At 31.7% G+C, this 25,689-nt stretch overlaps 1 protein-coding gene across 1 annotated transcript; it reads left to right on the forward strand.

Annotated features, from left to right (window-relative positions):
- Positions 1-1,820: 1,820 nt before the first annotated feature.
- LOC121371334 (serine palmitoyltransferase 2-like) lies at positions 1,821-25,284 on the forward strand. Its single transcript, XM_041497147.1, has 13 exons — positions 1,821-2,195; positions 8,279-8,455; positions 8,893-9,047; positions 9,987-10,132; positions 10,984-11,108; positions 12,807-12,900; positions 13,453-13,558; positions 13,918-14,137; positions 15,022-15,148; positions 15,686-15,821; positions 16,207-16,336; positions 17,045-17,143; positions 18,785-25,284. The coding sequence occupies exons 1-13, from the start codon at positions 2,115-2,117 to the stop codon at positions 18,785-18,787; spliced, it is 1,599 nt and encodes a 532-aa protein (XP_041353081.1). The 5' UTR covers positions 1,821-2,114; the 3' UTR covers positions 18,788-25,284.
- Positions 25,285-25,689: the final 405 nt, after the last annotated feature.

Raw genomic sequence — 25,689 nt, forward strand, 5'->3', positions numbered from 1 at the left:
GACAAAAATAGCGTTACGTAATATTTGAACGGCCCCTAACTAGTTCATATGGAAAATAAATACAATACAATACAATACAATAACTTTATTTCCATGTTCATATATGTATAATAAAAACATAGTCTGGTTGACCAGCAAAAATAAAGTACATAAAATTAAACGCTAACATCAAAAAAACAACTAAACTACAACTCTTGTTTAATAAAGTACATCTATTGTCTTTTGTCTGTTCTTCAATATTTGGTTAATACTATACTCTTCAAAACAAGTATCAATTATACGGTGTGGGGAATGATTATATGATAATAGTGAATTAATTGGGAAAACATTACAACCGGTAGTTACAGTAGGTTTTATGACCACCAAAGATCTTGAAGGAAGATTGGGGTCAGATGTGAAATTTGAAAGTTGACGGGGTTTTTTTATCAGTAAATCCGTGGTTAGGCCATCGGTCTACAGGCTGGTAGGTACTGGGTTCGGATCCCAGTCGAGGCATGGGATTTTTAATCCAGATACCGACTCCAAACCCTGAGTGAATGCTCTGCAAGGCTTAATGGGTAGGTGTAAACCACTTGCACCGACCAGTGATCCATAACTGGTTCAACAAAGGCCATGGTTTGTGCTATCCTGTCTGCGGGAAGCGCAAATAAAAGATCCCTTGCTGCTAATCGGAAAGAGTAGCCCATGTAGTGGCGACAGCAGGTTTCCTCTCAAAATATGCGTGGTCCTTAACCATATATCAGACGCCATATAACTGTAAATAAAATGTGTCGAGTGCGTCGTTAAATAAAACATTTCTTTCTTTCTTTTATCAGTAAATCGCAAATTCAAACAATAAAAATGACTAAAAACAAAACAATAACAACTGTATGATCAACAGAATGAAAAATATTGACAGAAATAATATTCCACAGTGCTTAATGGACCTTCCTGGAAATAGTTAAAATCGAGAATGACACCCCACGCACGTGCACGGGGCAACTGCGCTATGCATGTGCAAACGATGGAATGTGTTTCGGTGTGTTGATAAACTGACCTGAACGTTCTTTACTAGGATGTCTGTGGTCAAAACGTATGTTCGGTCTAAAAGTTGATATTAAGATTAATATTTCAGGTTCCCCTACTTTTTTTAAAGAGTATATATTAAAGTTGCATAATGATCAAAAGTATACCGTACATTAATTTTGATTTTGAAATGTAAAGATTCGGCCTTATGTACCAGGGCCCGTGCTTATTATAAACGTTTTAGTCCAAACAGACCCAATCTCTAATGACGTCACACAATTTGTATGGCGTTGTCATGACATGTCTCAGACTATTAGTCTCGAGTCTGGACTCTAAAAGTTTTATAAGCACCAGGTTTGGTGCTTATAAAAAATAAATAAATAATAATTATAGTCTAGATTCGAGACTCTACTAGAGTCTGAGACACTAATGTCACGACAACGCCATACAAATAGTATGCGTGTGACGTTATTAGATATTGAGTCTGGACTCCATATATAACGGTTTTATAAGCACGGGCCCAGGCCTGGCTTTACTAAATTGTATTGCATGTATGCCCACTAAAAAACATTACAGTCATAGGTCTGTGGTAATAGAATTTTCAAATTATTTAATATGTACAGTTAATGTTTTTGTAATCAGGAATGTTTAAATATTACTGTAGCTTAATTTTCTGTGTCCTATTTAATATTATTTTTACTTTTATTTTCGAAATAAAGTTTATAAATTATGAAATATTGACACAGTAACTCGAGTAAGGGAAATAATTATAATGCAAGAGTTACTTGCGCTTGTTGTGAGTTTGGTATGGTAACCATAGGTTGTACACATTTGTAAGCTTCAACTTGTTTATAAAGAAAAATAGATACAAACGCTACGTCAAACTGTTACTGGGTTTTATTTGGATTTTATTGTATGACCAAGGAAAACATAAATTTTCTTGTAAGAATCAGTGGAAGGAAATAACTAGGTGATCTGGGTCACAATGTTTAATCGTATTTGATTGGACAACTCTTTGTGTTTAACGTATCGTAGACCGTGTTCTATTTTGAGAAGGAAGTCGGCAGCAAAAAACTGGGAGGGGAATCCGGTACCGACGGTTTTCGAGGATGGGTGGAAATGGCATAGTCCAACAAAAAAATGGAAAAGTGAATGGCTTAAATGGAAATATTAAAAGGCAAAATCCTTGGGTGAGTATATACATTAAAGAGGTTATCTCAGAATACGTTTAGACCGGATTCTGTATGTTGTAACCTACTGATTATGAACATCATCAGGAATTGAAGAATGCATTAGGATTGAAAATAAAGTAAACAAAACATTTAGTCTTGATGTTTGTAGTATTGGACTTCATCATCATTCCGATAACAGAAATACGGTTTTGGGCGAGGTCTATGATCAGAAAATGAAAAAAACACCACCTCCCCTAATGACTGTCGAAAAGTTTCAGAGCCGCCATTTTGTTGATAAGAATAATTATTATTGTAGGATATCGCGTTTTCGAGAGATACATGTTTTCGAAAACTAGCTTTAGTTACGACTTCTTATCACTGTTTGTGTAAACTGAAGGTATTATGTCATAAGTGTTGTTGATTTGACAGGGAAAACCATTACAGTATATTGTGGTGACTGGATAGAATTTGGTGCAGATCCATTCATAACAAGACATTTTTCCTTTTGAACTTTTCTGTTATTAACCATGGTGTAAACATGTCAAACTAAAACTTTTGAATTTTGTTTGTTATTTTTATAGATTTAATTTTAAAAAGTAGTACTTTTGAATATATTGTTTTCTAGTCAATTGTGATTAAAATTATAGAAATCTTAGTTGCTCAAGGGGACCTTTCAACAGTTATGTAATGAACTGGGGGATGTATCATGGGATGTTATGAAATATGGGGGAGGAAGGGGATGTGGTCAGGAGTTATATAATCTTTTCAAAACAATTGTTTCATTTTATAAATATATAGAAAGTAAAATGCAGCCAGTCATTGCCATTTTGTTCTTTAACAAATGATTTTCTCTCTAAACCAAACCAACATAGACAGGGCTAGCTCTGGGTCAGCAGAAAATTTCGCCAAATTATCTATAAACTTCAAAAACTGTAGAAACCCAGTTATATTTTCTGACAAAATACCAATTATTTCGCCAAATGAAAATAAAATTCACCAGTTGGTTTTGAAATTCGCAATTGGAGAATTTGGTGAGTGCCAGAGCTAGCCCTGATAGATGAAGAGTCCAGATGAAAAAAATATCAGTCATATTTTGATGAAATGGAGATTTGTTTCATTCTCCTAATCTTCTGACAATATGGATTCATTGTGTATTTGTGAAACAAGTTATATTATTATGATGTTCTACTGATGAACAATTCATTCTGTTAAGATTTTATTGTTGAAAAATATATTAACTAAATAAAAAAAATAATGATCAATGTCCACAAGACCAAATTTTATAACATACCATATTGTTAAAAAAATATAATAAAAAAGAGAGAAAAATCAGCAAAAACATTATACCATGTTACACAGGGCTAGCTCTGGGTGAGCATTCGATTTCGCCAAATTATTTATAAAACTTCAAAAATAGCAGAAACTGAGTTGTTTTCTAACAAAATATCTATTATTACATGTAATTTTTTCGCCAAATTATTATAAAATTTGCCAATTGTTTTTGAAATTTGCAATTGGCGAATTTGGCGAGTGGCAGAGCTAGCCCTGTTACATTGTACATCAGTAACATACTACAGCAGTAAAATATGCAGTGTTGTTTATGAGCAATGAATGTAAACACATTCAGCTTTTAAAAATCTACATTTTTTAAAACTTTAAAATGTAACTGATAATTTTTCCCATGGACTCGTCAAATACAAAATGAAAATTGTGTAATATTGGTCAAATTATGTTGTATTAATACAGAAAGAAAGGGGTGTGGTAGACACATGTTACTTAATATTAGTGTGGAGTGGTCTTAGGTCTCACTACATAGATGTCATCTGCCATTGAAACCCATGTTAAATTGCCCAACTTCAAATGAAGATTGCCAATAGAACGGGTTCTCGTTGGCACTAACAACATACACCATTGTGAACATACATTATATATAAGCATTTATTTTCACTCCAAAATTGAGAACATTTCCATCTCAGTTTTTTGCTACATGACCGCATTTGGCTATAGTACCGGTCCGAACAGGTGGTTCATTAACTGATTCACTCCGACTGTCTCTTGCACTATACACCCATGTCCCAAAATGTCAATGCACAATATTACAAAATAACATGGGCAAAATACAACCAGAAGGCTTACTATTAAACATACATATTGTTTATAACTCCACTGGGAAAAATAGCCATTATTAAATCTTTGCTTATTTCTAAATTGAACTACTTGTTTCTGACTTTGCCAAATCCCCCAGGTGATTTTCTCATCCAACTCAATAATACTCTTCAAATTTCTATGGAATAATAAAAGAGACAGAGTGAATCGGGCACTTATTTGCAAATCGATTAAGGAAGGGGGTCTTGGGATGGTCAATATATATAAATTTATTGACTCCTTAAAACTTACTTGGATTAAAAACTTTTTAATGAAAGATACTAAATGGAAAAATATACTTTTAGCAGATTTTCCACAAATGGAAAACACTACAACATTTGGTAGTTGTTTTTGTAACAAAATCTCAAATAGTATGTCTAATCAATTTTGGAAAAATTGCTTACAGGCCTTAGCAGCCCTTCAAAATAAAATCAATATAACTTCTTTTAAAGAATTTTTAACGGAACCCATTTTCTGTAACAACAATATAAAAATTAATAAGAAATATTTCTTCTGTTCTGACTGGCATATTAAAGGTGTAACTCAAATTTGCGACCTATATAATCGTAATGGAACTTTCTTGTCTCATGATGAGTTTATTGAATTATATCAAATACGGACTGATTTTGTTACATTTTATGGTATCATAAGAGCAGTAAATAAATATCTCAAATTGTTGGCTATAGATAAAGAAGAAACAAATATATCAAATGATCAGACAGTATGGATAACCTTACTAACTTCCAAATCTCGTGGTACGAAACATATATTATACCTTAATGTCTTCCAATGACAAAAATAAGGCTAAAACAAAATGGAATTTGTGTTTTGATCACAGCTTAGAGTGGCCTAAAAATTTTATGAAGGTCTTTAAAACTACAAAAGATACAAAACTCAGATGGTTTCAGTATCGAATTCTGTTGCGGATATTAACTACTAATACATTTCTTGTAAGAATGAAAGTGGTCCAAACCGATAAATGCACTTTTTGTTCTACGGAAAGAGAAACCTTAGTACACTTGTTCTATACCTGTGAGATTACTCAGCCTTTCTGGAAAGATCTCATGCACTGGTTAAACACTTCTTGTACTCAACTTTATAATATGAATCTTAGTGTGGAAATGGTTCTAATGGGATTGAAAACAAAAATAAAAACAGACAAAGTGTTTGATCTCATTTTATTACTTGCTAAATTTTGTATATATAAACGTAAGATACAAAATATGAAACCAAATCTTATTCATTTTAAACATGAATTAAACACTAGATATCAAACAGAACAAAATATAGCATTTAGTAACTGTGAGTATGAAAGTTTTAACAGAGACTGGGCAATGTACAAGCTACTGTTACAATATTAAAACATTACAATATTATTTGTTAAATTCGGGCCAAGCTTGTCTATACACCAAAGGCTATCAAGAATAATATATTGGTGTGAATGTAGTGTATGAAAATCAAGAATAATATATTGGTGTGAATGTAGTGTATGAAAGTGTGTTTAAAAAAAAAAAAACCCCAAAAAAACAAATTCACAGATGCATTACTGTTTCTTCTATACTACATGCATATACTATTATACAAATGTTGTCAAGTTTCAGGCTATTCAAAATAGTTATTAGTTTCTTCAAGTATCATTCCTGGGTCTTGTAGACCTCCCGTCCCTTTTTCCCTGGATTGGGGCAGTTAATTGTAAACAGGGTATCTGTGAAGGAATAATAAAACATTAGAATCAAAAAACAACAACAACAACAACAAAAAACACATACATATTGTTTTAATTTTTCACCATTTCCTAGAAGCGAATATGTGAACTATAACAGGTGTCCGTCTGGAATCGATTCCTGTCGGTAGGTCCATTGGGCTATTTCTCGTTCCAGCCAGTGTGCCACAACTGGTATATCAAAGGCCGTGGTATGTACTACCCCATCTGTGGGATGGTGCATTTAAAAGATCCCTTGCTGCTAATTGAAAAGAGTAGCCCATAAAGTGGTGACAGCGGGTTTTCTCTCTCAATATCTGTGATCCGTAACCATATGTCTGACGCCATATAACCATAATTAAAATGTGTTGAGTGTGTTTTCTTTCTTTCTTTCTGAAATTGTTTTCCAATTTTTTTCAACTTCAGATTAAAACCTTTTGGTTTACCAGATTATTTGGTCCTCAGGTTGTTTTAGCTCAAACCCCGTTTTTATGGCAAGGCTTTTTTTTTGTCTCTTGTTTGTTTTTTTGGTACTTTTTTAAGGGTTTTTTGTTGTTTTTTTGTATTGAATTTGAAATAAGGAAAAGCAGGGCTTCTAAAATACACTAGCCTGATGCCTGTGGCTAGTGATGGTTTACCGCCAAACTAGTATATTGTCCCTCTCATGATGCCCGATGGCTAGTTAAAAAAAACCTCACAGGCCCAGCTGAATTACCAAATTCATGTGTTAAATCAGAAATGATGGTTATATATTCCAATTCATGTTTGGATACCTGTATCTGCCAAGGAATAAACTTAAGATTTTAGCAGCACATTGTATTTGAACAATTCTTTGACACAATATTTATTGTATGTGTACACCAGTTTGGATTCACAAAATGGAACATTTGGTATAAATACAATATTCTTTAAATTGATAATAGTATTTTTGTATAGATCTACATAAATCCATGTTAAATATTCGAACATGCTCCCCCTAACATCCAGTTTCTCTGTTTCTGATTCTTGATGGTGGGAGCAAAAATATTGAAAATAAAAAGTAATTTCTTTGAGGTACATGTGCATTATCTAGTCAGTTTTGCCAGTTTCTCTATATAGAGAGATTTAATACATTTTTAATCTTTACTCAGTTTAACATGCCATCTTGAATGTCACGTTCTGGCTCAATGTCATGTCCTGGCTCAAAGTTTGAGGTGATTATTTTAATCATTTAATACAACCAGTCATCATTATACCTTTTATTTATACTTGGAACATTGAGAAGAAGGAGAATTAAAAAGAATTTCTATTTCTGAAAAATAGTTTTTAAATAAAACTAACTTTTATATGTCAAATTAGCCAGGACGTGACATTACATATTTTGAAAAATAATTTAATATACTAATTAATGATATGAAAGAAGGAAAAGTAGTATTTTCATATGCAGTATATTTTACATATGATGTCCTGATACCTAATTTTTTAATTTGACATAACAGTAATGAAATATTACCAAAAAAACAAATGTCACGTCCTGACTTACAAAAATTATTTTTTAAAATAAAACAGTCATCAAAACCCATAAAACAAAAGCAAATTGGCAATGAAAGTATATTTGTATGTGCTTAAGGTTGTTAACTTTAAACTATAATAAAAACTTACATATGTAGTTTAACAGATCATTTTGAAATTTCCACACCCATGGACCAAATACCATGGAATGGCCCATAGGCTATATGTACGTGTTTGCATATCAAAAACAAAGGCTTTTAGAAAAAAATAGCTGTGGTAATAAATAGAATCACAAACTTGATACCAGTTACTATAAAATTTATAACGCTCATGAAATAATTTTCACTTGTCACTGGCAAACCTTGTGACAAGTGAAGATTATTTCATGAGGGACATAAATTTGATAATAACTGGTAACTCATTTATTATCCTCAATTAAGTTACGTAACCATGCAATTGGCTATTGTAGCATTTTTGTCTTCAACCTTGTATTAAAAATGATATTTAATCTATATAAATAGTTGGTAATTTATTAACAAGTGTTTTTATTTACATAGATTGCAATTCATCGGTTCCTTTATTTTAACACAAATGGATTATATGGCTAGCAAATTTTGAAAGTTACTGATTCCATGGCTTGTGGATTTTTAGAAAAGATTCCATTAGTTCTGGGAAAAGTAAAGTATGATTGAAAAAGGAAATGATGAGTGTGATTGTAAGTGTTTGGCTATATTGCTTCTATGTCAATTGTAATCTATTTCAGCACTCAGAAAAAAATTGGAAGGATGATTTCCATGAATCATTTGAAGAGACACCTCTGTTTGTAGCCATCACAACATACCTGGGTTATGCTCTGCTGGTAATAGTAGGACACATCAGAGATTTTTTAAGATTCTATAGCATCGAGAAACAAAAGACATGTACAGAACCCAGGTTAAAAGTAAGATATTTTCTTTGGTTGGTCCTAGACATATATTTTTTTTTAAATATATGTATTCTGGTAAAATTGTGATAAATTATTTAACATGACTGGCACTTACCTCAGTGAAAGCATTTTCAAAACTAATATTTTTATATAAAATCATTAATATAATTTAAATTTTTAGTTTTATATATTCTGGTAAAATTGTGATAAATTTTTCAGTGTTAATTACCATCTGATAATGTTTTAAAATTTTATTAGAGCAAATTTTTAATGACATTTAGGGAAATGTATTTAACATGACTTATGCTTACCTTTGTGAAAACATTTTCAAAACTATAATTTTATATAAATTTTTTAATATAACCACTAGGAATGTGTAAAGTAATTTATAAATATTCACTTATTTAACTTTTTAAAGATCGGTATGTCTGAAATTTTTTTTTGTTTTCTAGGGGTTTGTTCCATTATACCAGACCTGGGAAAGTTTTTATACGCGGCATTTGTACCGTCGTATTCGAGATTGTTGGAACAGACCAATAGGGAGCATTGCTGGAGAATATATTGACATCTTGGAGCGACGGACAAATGATTATGGATGGAATTTTGAGTATGTTAACTTCCACATTTTCAGTGTTATTTGTTTAATTCATGTATACACCAAACCAACAATATCGGTGCATAGAATTATATAATTTGTCTATTAAGTTTTGAGGAATTAATAAAAATAAAAGTAAATAGGTAATAAATAAACAAAATTAGACTAAAATGGCAAGGGCGTTGGAAGGTGCTAAAAAGGAGGGGGTGGCCACACATGTAAATACATGTATAAGTATATTAAAAACATCGCTGCTGCTACAAAGTGTTTGGGGGGGGGGGGGGGGGCTGATCCCTGCTTCCTACGCCAGTGATAGGTGTGATTTAAATGTATATTATATTGTTATTTTTGCTCTGTCCATATGCAGGTGTTATGTAAATAAATTATTCTTATTCTTATGGTAAAATGTGCTCGCAATGCCAAAGGCTGTGGCATGCACTACTTTACATTAAAATGTTTACCATTTTATGATAATAATATATTATTTGTATACTATAGCCATTTATGATTTATGTCGTTTTTATTGTTAGATAAATGATATTAATTCTAAAAATTATATAATTTAACAAAAGTGTATGTGTTAAAACTTTTTATAATCCTTCCTTAAATTTGGACAAAAAATTGCTGGTGACAAGATTTTTTATTCTTGGCCACTGGACTTAATTAGTCAGCTTTTGCATAGTGCTAGATAAATCTGTCTGGCCATTCAGGGCTAGATGATTTCTAAATATGCCTGAAGTCATAACTGATGTTTTAAAATGATAGATGTCATAACTCATGTTTTTCAGAATTCTGTTGTATTATTTATTCCCCAAGTTGCTAACGTTGGATCATTGTTTTAAAAAATATTTAAACAAATCAATATTTTTAACTTTATAATTATGGTTACATTGTTACATTTATATGTTGTCACATGAAATGCAATTTTTTTAATATATATTTTTTTAACAGACTGACTGGAAAGCGGCAACATGTAATGAATTTTGGTTCCTACAATTATCTTGGATTTTCCGAGAATACTGGACCATGTGCTGAAGCAGTCCATAAGACAACTCAAGACTGTGGTGTTAGTGTTTGCGGTACACGGCAAGAATTTGGTAGGACTGTTTTTCTTTATGATAATATTTATTAATATTTTGGTTGTGGGCAGTCCTTCTCACTCTTCAGGATTAGCACAGATCTTTTTAAAATGCTTGACTTTTTCACTTTTAAGCTTTAAAGTTGTTTGGATTTATGTTAAGCACGTTACTTTTACCGAAACCATTTCCATTTTAAAACAAATTTCTGTATAAAAGACAATTTTTGTAGATTTTTTATATTTAAATTTGTGTTATGTTAATTACAATATAGTGCCATACCATTGGTCCAGCCATAATAATGTGAACTCGTTAATTTCTTAATGAATGTAAAAATATCATTGTCACTTTATATTGGTATTTTGTATTATTGAGTGTTACTGTCCAAGAACCAAAAACAAGAATTCTAAACAAAAATATGATGTTGTTTGTGTTTTTAATTAATAATTGTGTTTAAAATTTCACACAATTTCTGCATTTTTTAAATTGTATTTGTTCATACTCGATGAATCTAAAAGAAATAACAAAAAAATCCTTAATAAAAATTAAAAAACTAAGCAAGCAAAATCTTATGAATGTCAACTTATATACACACTAGATAATATTAATAGTAGAATTGAAAACATTGGAACTGTGCTTTAAGGGTTCTTTAAAAAAAAAAAAAATCCTTCACATCTGTTGCTTTTTGTTATTGTTTTTTCTGTAGCATATAATAATAAATTAAAATGCTTATCAACCAAGTTATTACTAAACTGGTGTGTCAAGGTGCAGCAAAGCACCTTGCATTTTTGTTTTAAGGGATGACCTATAATGCAATTCTGAAATCATAATAGAATCTTTGTCCTTTACATATCTGTTTTGTTTGTTTTTAGGTTATGCGAAAATTCATAAAGATCTAGATGAATTGGTTGCAAAATTCCTTGGTGTGGAGGCAGCAATAACATTTCCTATGGGTTTTGCAACCAACTCGATGAATATGCCATTACTTGTTTCATCGGTATGTATTAAAACTCAATATTTAATTTTTATATTCACAAATGTAAGCAAGCATATATCCAAGCGGAAGGTATTAGGAGTTGAATACTGTATGTGCCCTTTTTAAACGTTGCGCAGCCTCCTCTCCTCCCCCCCCCCCCCATCCCCAGCCCTAGAAAAATGCAGCATCCATCCCTGATAGGCTAGTTTGTGCTTAACTTTTAAATCCTGAGTATTCATTTCACTGAAGGATAAGGTGATTTTAACAAATACAGAAAGTACTTCAACTGCCGGCATGATATTTTGTAGTTGAGGTGTCTGAAGAAAAGTGTCATTTCAAGGCATTCCTGTGAAATGTTTTTTATGAAAAAGGAAAATAATGTTTATTCATACATTTTTAAACATTCCCAACATATTTTTCACTATTATAGCCATTTTTGTTTATTTAAATTAGAAGTACTTACATTTTATTATTTAGAATATTAATTTTCCTACACCTGCAGTGGTTCTTGTTATCCAGTTTTTTGCAGTACTCCAAAATGCATTTTTCATGATTCTGAAAACACATGTTTGTCAGAGAAATAATGGCTATCGAGATAAGCTCTATTTTTAGACTAATTCCCTGTTTAAACATCACAGATTTTAGCTTCTCTATTACCGTCTTGATGCTAAATTGTTGCAATGATTTAAGTAAACAATTCTTTTTATATTTATTTCCAATGATATTAATGACATAACATTAATTAAATAATGTTCCCTTTGCATTCTTAAGTACTGGGTATGGATTATTTTTAAAGTGAAAAAAAATCTGTTTTATAGGATAGCCCTTGAAAGTGGATGAAATGAAAAGTTAAAGCAGTGCACAGTGTGTATTTTAACTTGTTTCAAATGTTTTCAGTTCAAAAATAGAATAATGTTTGTATTATGTTTTTTTACTTGCTAAAACCACTGAAGCTAGACAGAAGATGTTATTAATTATTTGACAATGATAGTGAATAGAAAAAAGTGAGTTGATTGAGTTACAGCATGTGTTTAAATATAAATTCTCGGGCTAATGAATGTTGCAATTTCTTATCCTTAGTGTAGGATATATTAAAGTAAACAGAACTGTAATGTTTATGAAATCTGTGAACAATCTGTACCCATAGTGATGTTTCAAAACAGGTAGTGAGATTTTAGAAAGCTGAGCTAGTTGAATATCATGATTACGTAAACACTGTTTACTCGTTACAGTTGCCATTTTTCTTTAGCATCAACATGTTATAATTTAAGATAAAAAAATTATTTTATTATTTCGTGGTTTATAATGTTGTTCCTGGACTACAATTTAATGTAGTAACAAATAGTTTTTAAAACCTTCATCAATGATATAAACTTAGCAGTGTGTATCACTACTACTATCAGCGTTATTGTTGTACCAAAATGCCTCTAAATAACTAAAGAATTATTTATATTGGTAAAACTAAAATATATATCCATGTTCTATAGATATATATTAAGAAAGTTGGCAGTCAATGTGCTAAAATTGTTTGTTCTATCATCTCTGTTCCATACAAGAATTTGCTGTTGATCTGTTCTTTTTGGCTTTAAAACATTTTGTGTTGTGAATTTATACATTTAACTTGTGCCAAATAATAACATAGCAGCATTAATTATTCTCACATATATCCCATTTCCAAATAGCATAATAAATGTATGCATTTCTGTTTTCTGTTTCCAGGGGTGTCTCATTCTGAGTGATGAGCTGAACCATGCGTCGTTGGTTCTCGGTTCTCGACTGTCTGGGGCTATGATCAGAACGTTCAAACACAACAGTAAGTCCAACAGTTTTCGTGTGGAAAGAAGGAAATGTTTTATTTAACTCAACACATTTTATTTACGGTTATATGGTTAAGGACCACACAGGTATTGAGAGAGGAAACCTGCTGTCCCCACTTCATGGGCTACTCTTTTCAATTAGCACCAAGGGATCTTTTATATGCATCATCCCAAAGACAGGATAGTACATACCACGGCCTTTGTTACACCAGTTGTGGAGCACTGGCTGAAACGAGAACTAGCCCAGTGGGTCCACTGACGGGGATCTATCCCAGACCGACCGCGCATCAAGTGAACGCTATACCACTGGGCTACATCCCGGCCCCTTTTGGTATGGAGTTAATGCCTGCGTACACTTCTAAAACAAACAGACGTGTTGATGAAAATATTTCTTATAAAATCAAATATGTTTTTTTTTAAGCTTGTGAAAATGTTGATAATTGTGATCAACCATAGTGATATATTTTCCTCCAATATTTTTTTGATTAAAACATATCATTGAGTTCTAACATGATGCTGTTGTAACGTGAACTCATTTTGCATTACAGATATGGAAGATCTGGAACGTCTGCTCTGCGATGCTGTGGTGAGTGGTCAGCCCAGGACACACCGGCCATGGAAGAAGATACTTATAGTGGTGGAGGGCGTCTACAGGTAAACACTTTTAATATTGAAAACACTACTTACCAAATTCCTGTTGTGATAACCAGACAGTATGGGATGGCAGTTAGAATGTAAAAGTAATGTTTGCATATCTAACTTTGAGGTGTTAAAATACAGAAACATTCCCTTGATATTTTCTATCCACACTGCACACTACTGTGCTTAAAAATTTAATTTAATAAAATCATTAATTAGTGGTTGAAGTATAGTGCTATCACATTTTTTACCTTTGAAACACAAATGTGTTGGGGTTTTTTTTTTAATAAAATAAAAAAAAGTTTAATAAAGAATTTTTTTTCACAACATTGCCGAGAGCTTTGTAATAATGAAAATATTGATGTTGGTTCCAGCATGGAAGGTTCTGTGACCAAATTACCTGAGATTGTACGCTTGAAGAAGAAATACAAAGCCTATGTCTATCTGGATGAGGCACACAGCATCGGTGCTATGGGTTCTCATGGAAAGGGTATCGTTGACTATTTCAACCTTGATGTCAAAGACATTGATGTTCTGATGGGAACTTTCACCAAAAGTTTTGGCTCAAGTGGGGGATACATTGCTGGATCAAAGGTATTTAATCCTAGTGTCGTCTTGATGTTGTTTCTCTGTCTGTCTTGCTGATTAAGTTTGTTTTATATTCACATTGATCACATTTCTATTTGTTCCTTAGCCCCGATATTTAAAGGCTTCATTCTGCTACATATTGGTTATATTGTGTGACGGCCATGTTATTAGGACATGGGTGACAACATTCTCATGGGTTTCCTGGAGAGTGATGAATACAGCACATATTCAGTATCTCTTTGGAATTTTAAAATTAATTCTATAAGCATCTTTGGTAGTTTTTAAATATATTTTATATTTCTCTTGATAATTTGATGCAATATTCGTTTGTTTACCACAGTTTTCATATTCTGTTTTCATGGTCTGATCACAGTGTTTATTTTTTTATTTTTTTAAGGCTTTATATTTGGTAATGTTGTGTTGTGCTGTATACTGTTTCAAATGTTTTTCGTTTTGTCATGATAATTCAGTGCCATATTGCTCCACACACTGTATTCGTGGTCTGACCGTAGCATTTATTTTTTTTTTAATTTTTTTTTTTTTTTTTTTGAGGGGATGGTGTATTTAATGCTTCATTGTGTCTTTCATAAATGTGACTCTTTCATAGTTGTATTTCTTGCTCTAGCCAGTGCACCACAACTGGTGTATAAATGCTGTGGTATGTGCTATCCTGTCTATGGGATGGCATATAAAAGATCCCTTGCTACCAATGAAAAAAATGTAGTGTTTCCTCTCTAATATTTGACATCCAATAGCCGATGATTAATAATCAATGTGCTCTAGTGGTGTTGTTAAACAAAACAAACTTTAAACTTTCATAGTCGTCTACAATATTTCTATTAATAATGTTTGAATTAAATATTGATTGATAGAATATTTTTCTCTTTCAGAAACTTATAAACCATCTGAAGGTGAACTCCCACAATGCTGTGTACTCCTGTGCCATGTCACCACCAGTTGCTATGCAGATCATCTCATCCATGAAAATCATTATGGGTCTGGAAGGTGGAGATGAAGGTAACCTATTTCATAACAAAGCTTATTGTTGAGAAATTTGTGTATTGTTAAAATGTCACTTGTACTGTTGAGATCAGTTGCAGCTCAAAGTACAATGAAACCCTTCAAAAGCGGACCCTCAGTAAACCAGAATCCTTTCAACACTGGACTTTCTTCACAGTGCCTTTTCAATATCAGTATAGAATAGAACGTCGCTAAACCAGATATCCATTAAAACCGTTCTTTTTACTTGGTCTCGTGGGTGTCTGGTTTAGAAGGGTTTCACTGTAATTCAGATATATTTTATATGTTTAATAATGGCAGTTATAGCCCCTAATTGATTTATGCCATTTGTTATCCTGGAGATAGACGTTGATTTTCTTTAGCACTGAGCCACTTATTTGAAACTATAGATACATTCAGTTGACATTGATTTAAAAATGTCAGATATCCAATACTGTTATCTCCTTGTTTATTTGAAGGTAAAAATATTGCACTTTAAACATATTAACTAGTATTAACTTTTGTAAAATGAAAACTTGACATTTCTTTTAAAAGGAAAGAAGCGAATTCAGCAGCTAGCATGGAATACAAGATACTTTCGCCGCCGACTTCACGAAATGGGTGTCATCGTCTATGGCAACAGGGACTCCCCAGTTGTTCCTGTCATGATCTTTATGCCTGCTAAAATTGCGTAAGATTTGGATATGATAAATATATATGTATTTCCATGAATTCAGTGATATTTGTTTTGATAAGTTTTCCTGTCACTAGTTTTGTCGTTGCCTTTGTTTATTTATAGTCAACAACATTGATCTTAAATGTGAAAAAATTGAAGTTCCCTTTGATTTTGTAAAAAAACTGAAAAAGATTATATTTTTTCCAGTTAATTAATCTGTATATCTGTTGTAAAAAAGATTTTTTTTATTATAACAAGTGGTATTTTCAGTAGTTCTAATTTGTTAGACTTTGTATTGGAAGACATTACCCTGGTTATATGTTCACAAGTATCAATAGATCTTAAAGTTGTTTTTTTACTATGTGTGCAGATTTGCTTCACTTGGACATTTTACTTTCAGTGCCATGGGACGAGAAACTCTGAAGAGAGGGCTTGGTATTGTTGTGGTTGGATTCCCAGCGACCCCAATCATCGAGTCTCGTGCCAGGTTCTGCCTTTCTGCTGCACACTCAAAAGAAATGTTGGATAAAGTAAGGACCATTGTATATTCATTTAAAGAATGTGTTATTTCTTTTATATTCATTGGGGTATGAAAAAAAACCCCAATCATCTGCAAACTGAATTGGCGAAGCTGTTTTCATATAAGTTTGCGGATTTTTTTTTTTTTTTCATACCCAGATGAATGTAAAAGAAATAACAGACAATACTTATAATTAAACTTGAATCAAGCTTGCTAATAATAACACTAAAATTCATACTTTATTTGAATGATTTTTGGTCTGTAAACATTAACACTCAATAAGACAACTTGCCCATATAAAATGACGTCATCAGGTATGACGTTCCACAATGCCTTAATTTTTACTTTCATTGAGAAATGAACAAATTCCTGTTGCTATGTCTGGACCAATGGGATGACGTTATTTTGTAATGAATGTAACAAAATATTTATTATGTATATATATTCAGACCATAACATTTATTCACATTTTGTATATTAAAAGAAAAAACATGCAATTCTCAAACAAAAAAGAGGGTTTTTTTTCTGTTTTAGTGGGATTTGGTAGATATTTTAAAACTGATATTTGTTGAAATATTATCTTACTGAAAAAACCCAATGCTTCTGCTATGCTGATTTGTTCAAAGTAATTAACTATTGATGATAGCTTTATGATACAGGTTTCACTGTATATAGGTATATAATGTTTTAATATGTTGGGATGTAATTATGATTGCAGGCACTGGATGTTATTAATGAAGTGGCAGATGTGATTTCCTTGAAATATTCCCAGAGAACGCCAACTATTTTTGATGAGAAGGATATGAAACTCACTGAGGTACACCACTAATTGTAAAAGGTTTTGTTGGTAGGAAAGTACACATAATAGTAAAGATATTTTGCTGCAACTTGAAAGGAGGAGTCTATAAACCAATAGTGGCTTTCTTCTACATTCTAGATTATGTTCATCAAAGAACAAAAATTAGAACAGTTTTGGGGTAGCTCTAAAATCCAGGTTTTTCATCTGTAGAAAAAATGTCACAATGTCATGTTTATTACATACCTATTCAATCTTACTATAGTGATAAAGACATTTTCAAACTGTATGATAAATTTGTTTGTATTGCACATGGACAATTTGGACCGGAACTTTTTTTATGGTGAATTCCTTTTTTATTTTTACTGGAGTCATATGTTTTACAAATATTTATTTACATCACATCTTACTTAAAACTAAGTTACAGATTATTGCATAGTATGATTCTTAATGTTAAGTAAAACCATAAAAGGAGTATTGATCCTAGATTTATGAATATGAAGTGATACTTTTTGACGTTAAATTAAGAACTGTTCTTGTAAAAATTAAAGAAGATATGTAATAAATACAGAACTTCACATACATTGTTTTTGCTTCCTATTTATTGCACTCGTTTATTTTGTACAAGTACATACCACTCGTCCACTAAGTGGTCTCATGGTATATATAGGTTATTACCCTCATGTTTTTCGGTATCAGTATTATGCGAGCATAATACATTATTTTTATTCCTAGTATATGATATTGACAATATTTAAAAACACGAGGGTAATAATCTCTTTATCATTACAACATGTTTTTGTAAACTGTACATGCAACTTTAATTCCAGTCCCCCATTACTACCTATTTAAATGACGTAAGAATATGTGGCGCTGTGTATTTTTTAATGGAAATGATGTCAAATTCAAATGACATCATTTTGGATGTCCTTACATCAAAATAAACTAGTGCTTAACATTTTTTGTTTTCTGAACGCTGGACAGCTTTCAGTGTAAAATTGCTATTGAAATGTTTTTATTTGATGACTATGAATGCATACGTCAATTATGGAATGTCACTCTAGTACCTTTGCTTAAATGTCAATAAACCTAATACCGTGGCCTCGATTTTAATTTACATCTAATTTGCAAAGTTATCAAATTCTTAAAGTATGTGATCTGAAAAATATCACATACTTTGATTGCACTGAAAATGTAAGATATTATATGATAAATATTGTTACGCAAAATAAACTAATGCAATGCATAAAACTGACAGGCTTCATATCACTATGTCATATGTTACAGCCCTCACTTTTTTTATGATATTGTAATGCTAAGATAGCTTCAGAAATATGGGCCCAGGTTGGTGGATTATGTGTCCAGCATGATGTGCTTGCACCTTAATTGGATATAAACACATTTATATGAATAACAATGTGTTTGATGTGATATAATGAAAAGAACATTCTTTTTTATTTGTTCTGTCTATTGGCTGATCATTGTTCTTGATGCCCAGCACCACAAATTGTTTTTCCAATGCTATACAGGACAATGTCAGTATATTTGTCTTAAAAATTTTAATTGTAAACATAAAAATAGAAAGTGGTTATGGAAGCAGCCAAAAATGGCAGTATAATATTTAATTAATAATAAGTTTATATATTTTGTTTTTATTTACAGTAACTGTTCCTGATGTCAGTTGGTTTCCTCGTGTTGCAACATACAAGTTAAAAACTTTTCTATGAAAAATACTGGCTCAGTGCAACACAAGGAAGAAGAGAAAGCCCAGTCTTATTATTTTGTTTGTTTACCACTAGATTACCCACTAGTGGTGGATGAAACATTAAGTACTTGGATTTTTTTATACATCAATTTTTTTTGCTTTCTAGAGTCAAACTTCGGTAATTTAAACTTCAGTCTTTGAAAAGGTCTCATCCCTTTACTATTGGGCCATTTCAGATCAAATTCTCATCCAAATTAAAAACGAGAGCATTTTACAGCTGTGACATACTGAATCAATGGGTAAACCTTTCTTAATCCAAAGTACTGCTGAAAAGTTAAGCCGTCTTTCTTTGTTTTAATTACTGAGTGTGAAACCGCCATGTCTTCCTTGCGTCCATTCATGAAGTGCAACATTGGGTGATTATTTCAGCAGATTTGATCGTTTTTAGGTTAACGCTTGTTTTGTTTTTTTTAAACTGCATCGACTCACCTTAAACATTATCATTTTTTGCTTGTTTAGTGATACGTAAGATACTTTCATACCACAGTGCTCTTGTTTCTTATGTGCTTCCAGTTGTACATGTATAGATTTTTTTTTTTTTTTTTAAATCATGGTTCATTATATAACATATGGAATTATGTTTCATGATGTCATATAACTGAAATTATTGTCATGGAGGGTTATTATGTTACATTATATTGTGATGTAATGAGCTTTGGCAAATGAACAACACTCGAGCACAATATTATATTGCTGAATCACTGATTTTAAATTATCGAAGTTTGACTATCGTAGATTGATTCATTGGATTGAAATGAACCAGATGATATGCTAAAGAATTATTTTTCTCAAACCAGTATATCGCTGTAACTCGTTACATATTAAAATGGTCAGGTGGGCTCAGATATGCTGATCTTGGAAGGCTATATTTGGCTTAATTTGTTAATAAATATTATATTGTTACATTTAAATTATTTATAAAGTCTGAATCAAGTATTGCTAATTTCATCTAAACTTGGCAGGTCCATATATGAGCCTTGTTTTTCTTAAATTTTTAATTGTATCAGATTACAAAAATGGTATGCTGGAGTACTCCATTCAAAAGCATAAATATTTGACCTGGATAGAGCAGTTGGTAGTCATCAGTTTTATTGAAATAGCAGGTCACTATTGCTGTCTGCTGAATGTTATTTCAGTCATCAATAATATGTGGATAAAATGTTAACCACTTCATGAAAACATTAAATTATGTATTTAGATGTTGAGACATTCATTTCACGTCGTCGGTTCATTTTGATAACTTGAATTTATGAAAGGGCTATTCCAAAAATTATTTTGAAACAAGAGACAGTTTTGTTGACTGTTCACACTAATTGATGAATTGAAAACTTCTTGCTGACCCACCTGGAATAAAAACTATAATCCAGGTTCCTCCCACCTCTCCATGTTGATGATTTTTGGAATAGCCATAATAGATTTAATCGTACATATTCAGGTTTTTTTTTAGAAAAAAATGGGATCCATCTTTTACAAAACAAGGTAATTTCATTGCTGGTATTACTATGTTATAAGTGTTTGCTCTCTTACAAGCTTAAGTGGATAATTTGTAAGATGTGCAAGGTATTTTATAACATAAATGACATTTTATTGGATATATATTTTGTAAGTAATGAAAAGAAAAAAAAATCAAACTTCTTTATATACACATTTTTAAACCATATTTACATGTGAAAAATCCTAATGACTTCGTAACTGTTCAAAGCAGTTACAAATGATGGGATATTTCCTTTCTGTATGTTTGTGTCGTACACAGTGTGTATACTATAACTTTGATGTCCACCTGCCTTGTCTCATACTCTCAACTTTTTGTTGAGAAGTGGACATGGATTTACTGATAGATTAGCTGTTGTTAGGGTACTGTAGAATGCTTTTTTGCCAATTTGGCTGAACTGCAGTATGCTTTTCAGCCGATTCAGATGAATTGCAGTGCGTTTTAACTGATTCGGCTGAATTGTAGGGTGCTATTTAGCAGATATGGTCATAAAAGTAAAGTTCTTTTAGATAAAACTGTTGCCTACTTGTGAGTTTAGCGTGATGAATATAAGACTTGTGTTAATGCCTAAGGATTTAATAAAGCCAGAATAGAGAATACATTGCTATTACATCATGTATAACAGTAGCCCATTGTTTACATACAGATCACATTCAAATGGTGTTAACCAGTGGTGCTAATATTAAAAATATGGGATGAATAATCAGCAAGAAGCCTTTACGAGGAAACCGATTTCCACTTTGATTATCATGTCTTTCCATTTGGAAATCATTCCACGAGAGACATTTCATCTAAGGAGAGGAGTTGTACAAACTTGGAAAACCAAGTTCTATTTAAAGCGAAACAAGGCAAGTGTGAGCGACACCTCGCTTGTCACAAAGAGGCCTGATTATGATCGCTCAACTAGAAGCTGCATTTTACAAATATTAGAGCAGGTCTCTGTTCCACGAAGTGATCTTAGCAGTAAGATCACCTTAAATTAATAACTACCTTATACACTTAGGTGATCTTGGCACTAAGATCGCTTGGTGGAACGGGATCCAGGACTAGTGGAATATCCATACTAAATGTGTGAGATGGACGTATATAAAATATTTTAATGTAATTTGAATAAATTGATAATTTAATATTTTCTAGTGCCGTTAATGCTATACAGTTAATCTGGCCTAGAGAATTATCGATTAAGAACATTGTAATTTATGTTATTACTCTTCTGTTATAAATGTTTGGATTGGTCCAAATGATATCATGTGATTTAAAAGAAACTGCATTCGTAATGCCATGAAACTCATTTTGCACTACTTTCTACAGGGCTTAGAAAACCAAGATCATTTCAGCCATTTTATTTCTTTCAAATTAATAAAATAACTTTACATTATTTATTAATATTGAATCAGTAAGTGTTATGGTTTAAAATAGTTTTTTATCAAATTTATTAATGTATAAAAGAATGTGAGTAATCCCTTGTTTGGTTACTGACAGTAAAAGTCAAACCTCAGAATAGGAGTATTTCCCTTAGTCTTTGTATTGATTTCCTGAAGAAAATGTTCAGTTGATACTTCATACTATTTTTATACTGATAAAATAGTTATACACTTGGAATTGTAAAATTGAACATGATAATTACTGACACACTACACCATTCATGCAGTGTGTAAAGTAATTCTGTGGTTCATACTTACAGGAACTATACAAAATTATCATGTACATTACACTGGTACAACAGATTAACAGTCTACTAAACCTGTATTATAGTTCTGCCTTGCTGGTTTGGGTTTTTTTCATTCTGGTACAAACATTTTAGGGTTAAAAAAGGTATCAGGTTCTAACAAACTCTGTACATTATTGTTTTTAAAATTCTTACACATTTGATTTTCAGGAATTCTGGTCATTAGCAAAATGCAGAAAAATATTACACTACTTAAACTTGTTGGGGAAATGTGGGAAAGACACTGTGCTAATTAAATTTAAAATAAATAATTTGTTCCCTTGCTTTGGATAATTTATTCCCATGTTTTGGAACGAGCTTGAAGGCAAGAGGAAAGAGAGTATTCTTGTTTGATTATGAACATTGTTGATGGTGTTTGTCAGAGTTGTCAGTGTCAGTTCTGAGATGTTATTAAATAATTACGTCTTTCCTTTTTATTTCATGATACTATACAGTAGTTACACTGGCAGCTGTAATGGTGTGTAGTTTTTCACACGTAAGTGGCACCTTTGGTCAAGTGGTAAATTTGAATTGCCTAGAAGGCCTCTAATCCGTGTAACATGTCAATATTCTTTACCTTTTTTCTTACTCAAAAATACATCATGCATTTTCTGATTGATTTTTTTTTTTTTTTTTACATTTATTATCTACATGTTGTTTTTATTTAATATAGTATACAGTAATAAAGCCACTTAACTAAAATGTATAGGTTAAAGTTTTTGTTAACCATGTTCATTTTATACCGGTTGACTCGGGACTTTGAGGACCTCATACATTTTTGTCTGGTTTTAGCAGTGCATAAAAATTAGGTCATTGAAATAATCTGTACCAAAATGGATGACACTGGAAGACGGCATATCATGTTATAAAAATTAGTTCAGATCCATGTTCTGTACTAAAGACATTGGACCTATTCAGCCTGAATTTGCCAGTTCCAAATTAAACAAAACAAAAACACAACAAAACTTACATTATTACATGTTAAAAAGATTTGTTGTGGATGAATTAAATATTCACCGATGAAGTTCTTCAATGGATGTGACTGTACCAGTTTGTTAGTAAGTGCAGCAATTTAAAAACACTGAATCCAACTGGTACATCACTCAAAATGGATGTGTATTTGATGAACAATTTGCATATATTCCAAGTTTAACTAAATCTTATGAAATATATAAATCACACCCACCATTACAGTATGATTATTTTCATTTGATTTTTGTATTTTCTTATTTATTTCACTGTATCTGTAGTTGATCTGTATGATTAGAAGTGACTGTTAGTGTGCTGTTGTAAGTAAACTTTTGAGTAATTAGTTTGTGCCATTCTGAAACCATGCTGGTTCATTGTAATAGAAAATACCTGTAATATGCTTTTATCTTACTAACAATGATTATGAGGAAGCATCTACTTTTTTATTATTATTTTTTTGTTTTTGTTATTACATTATGTTCATTACTTTGTTGAATTAGTAAAAATAATCTTCATTTTAACTACTAATAAAAAGAATCATTGTTCATATTACCGTAGTGACTTATCAGTTGGAACTGAAGAGAATTGTTAGCCAGATTGAATCAAATTCTTAAGGCTTTGTTATGTGAAACGGTTATGGAAACATTTGACATATGACATTATGTAATAGGTTTTATTACCCCAGTGGTGTCTCATAATGGGAAATAGAAAATTTAACTAAAACATCACTCATTGGTTTAACATACCATATTATTGGATGATTTAGCACTTACTAACCAATGGCCATGTCAGTACTAAAATTACTGGGCAAGTAATAACAATTGATTAGTTGCTATAGCAATACTCAGAATTGTGTTAAACTGTTTAGAATTGTGGGTATGTAAATTTAAAAAAAGATAAATAATAAAGTATACAAAGAAAAACAAATAACTGGGATATCAAAAGAGCATGATACAGAGGATAATAAACTAGATGCCAGTAATTATGGATTTTCTTTTTTTGTTACTTGTGACACTTGTTTCATTTGGGATATAAACCTGATAACAACTGGTAACTTGTTTATTATCCTCTATATCATGCTACTTTGGTATTGTTATATTGTATTAGGAACAGTTATGTATGTTCAGAAGTAAAAGTAATACTGTGAGTGCAAACGTATCAGAAATTGTTTGTCAAGTAGTGCAAAGTTTGCTAGTATTTTGGGAGGAATATTTAATACTTCACATTTTTCAAAGTAGTAATTGTCAAAGAAATTTCAAGTAATGTGAACCAAACATTTAGTTGTGTTGTGCCAATGTATATGACAAACATTTTTATTGAACTGTACAGATAAAAACAATGTGAGTGTTACATCTTGCTTGACCATCACGGCAGTTTTCTGTACACTCCAAGGGTGTAAAAAAATTGTTTATTCAAACTAGATGTGCATTTTTCGTAAATGATGTTATTGGCGGGGGTGGGGGGTGAGCGTAGCTTTAGTAAAATGGCTACAACACAGACCCCAAGTAATGAGCCTTAAGAATAAATGGACATCCTTTTTATATTTCATAACAATGGGACAGAGTGCAAGTGCAAATAATTTTAACATGCTCATATACCACTAGATGGGACAGACTGCTACAAATGTGAAGTTGTCTTACGCTAACAATTCTCTTTATATATTGTGATGTGAAAATGCACTAACAAAACAAACTGATATTTTGTTGCTTCTTGTGTGTTGACTGATTTTGTTATAATCTTGGAATAAATCTGCGTATAAGAAACAGGGTTTAAACTGTTTGTTAAAACAAATTAAAGTTGAATAAGGCAAACAAGACTTCTTGATGGATTTATCAGAAAGAGAACCCTATTGGTCTGCTTGTTTTTGTTAAATTTTATTACATTTTGTTTTGGCCAAGAAAAAAGCAAATTTAACTACGCCATTAAACAAAATGCACCAAATTGTTAACCATGTTTGTTGTTCAGCCTGAACCCTGATAAAATTGTGAAACAGTTTTGTTACCAAGAACGGACTCATTAGTCTCACTGTTCAAGTATTTGTAGTGTAATATGATGCAACATATAGTAAACTATTCAAATTGTTTTAATATTTTGTAGTGTAGTTTGATACTTAAGTTATAAAGTATTTGTGCTTATATTTTTTTAAACAAAAAATTCTATTTCGTTTGTTCAGGCATTTTTCTTAGTACATTTGAAAATCTAAAAGGCAATTAAATTTTTTTCCCTAATTTAACTATGTGTTTGTGTTTATTTAGTTACTAGATCTCTATAAAGTGTAACCTCATCATGAAAAAAAATCAAGGGTTGTGATTAAATGCTCTCCTAACTTAGATTATGGAGATTCATTTATGATACAAGTATAACCATATTGATAACATATAAATTCACACGCTAAGAGGAGTTACTCTCCTTGAACTAGTCTCAGTGGCAGTGATAGCCCTTGTCCCCCCTTAAACGGCAAGGTCTGTAAAGTTATTGAGATGTAGATAAAGTCCCATTATATTGTTTGCATTCTTGTTTTTAATCATTCCAAGAAATATTTCATTTGTTTATATAGCATCTGAAAACCCCATTGCACCAGACTTCACGTTTGGAAGATGGAAGAAGAACATTATCTATATTGTATCAAATTA

The sequence above is a fragment of the Gigantopelta aegis genome, chromosome 4, assembly GCF_016097555.1.
Source record: "Gigantopelta aegis isolate Gae_Host chromosome 4, Gae_host_genome, whole genome shotgun sequence".
NCBI classification, from domain to species: domain Eukaryota; kingdom Metazoa; phylum Mollusca; class Gastropoda; order Neomphalida; family Peltospiridae; genus Gigantopelta; species Gigantopelta aegis.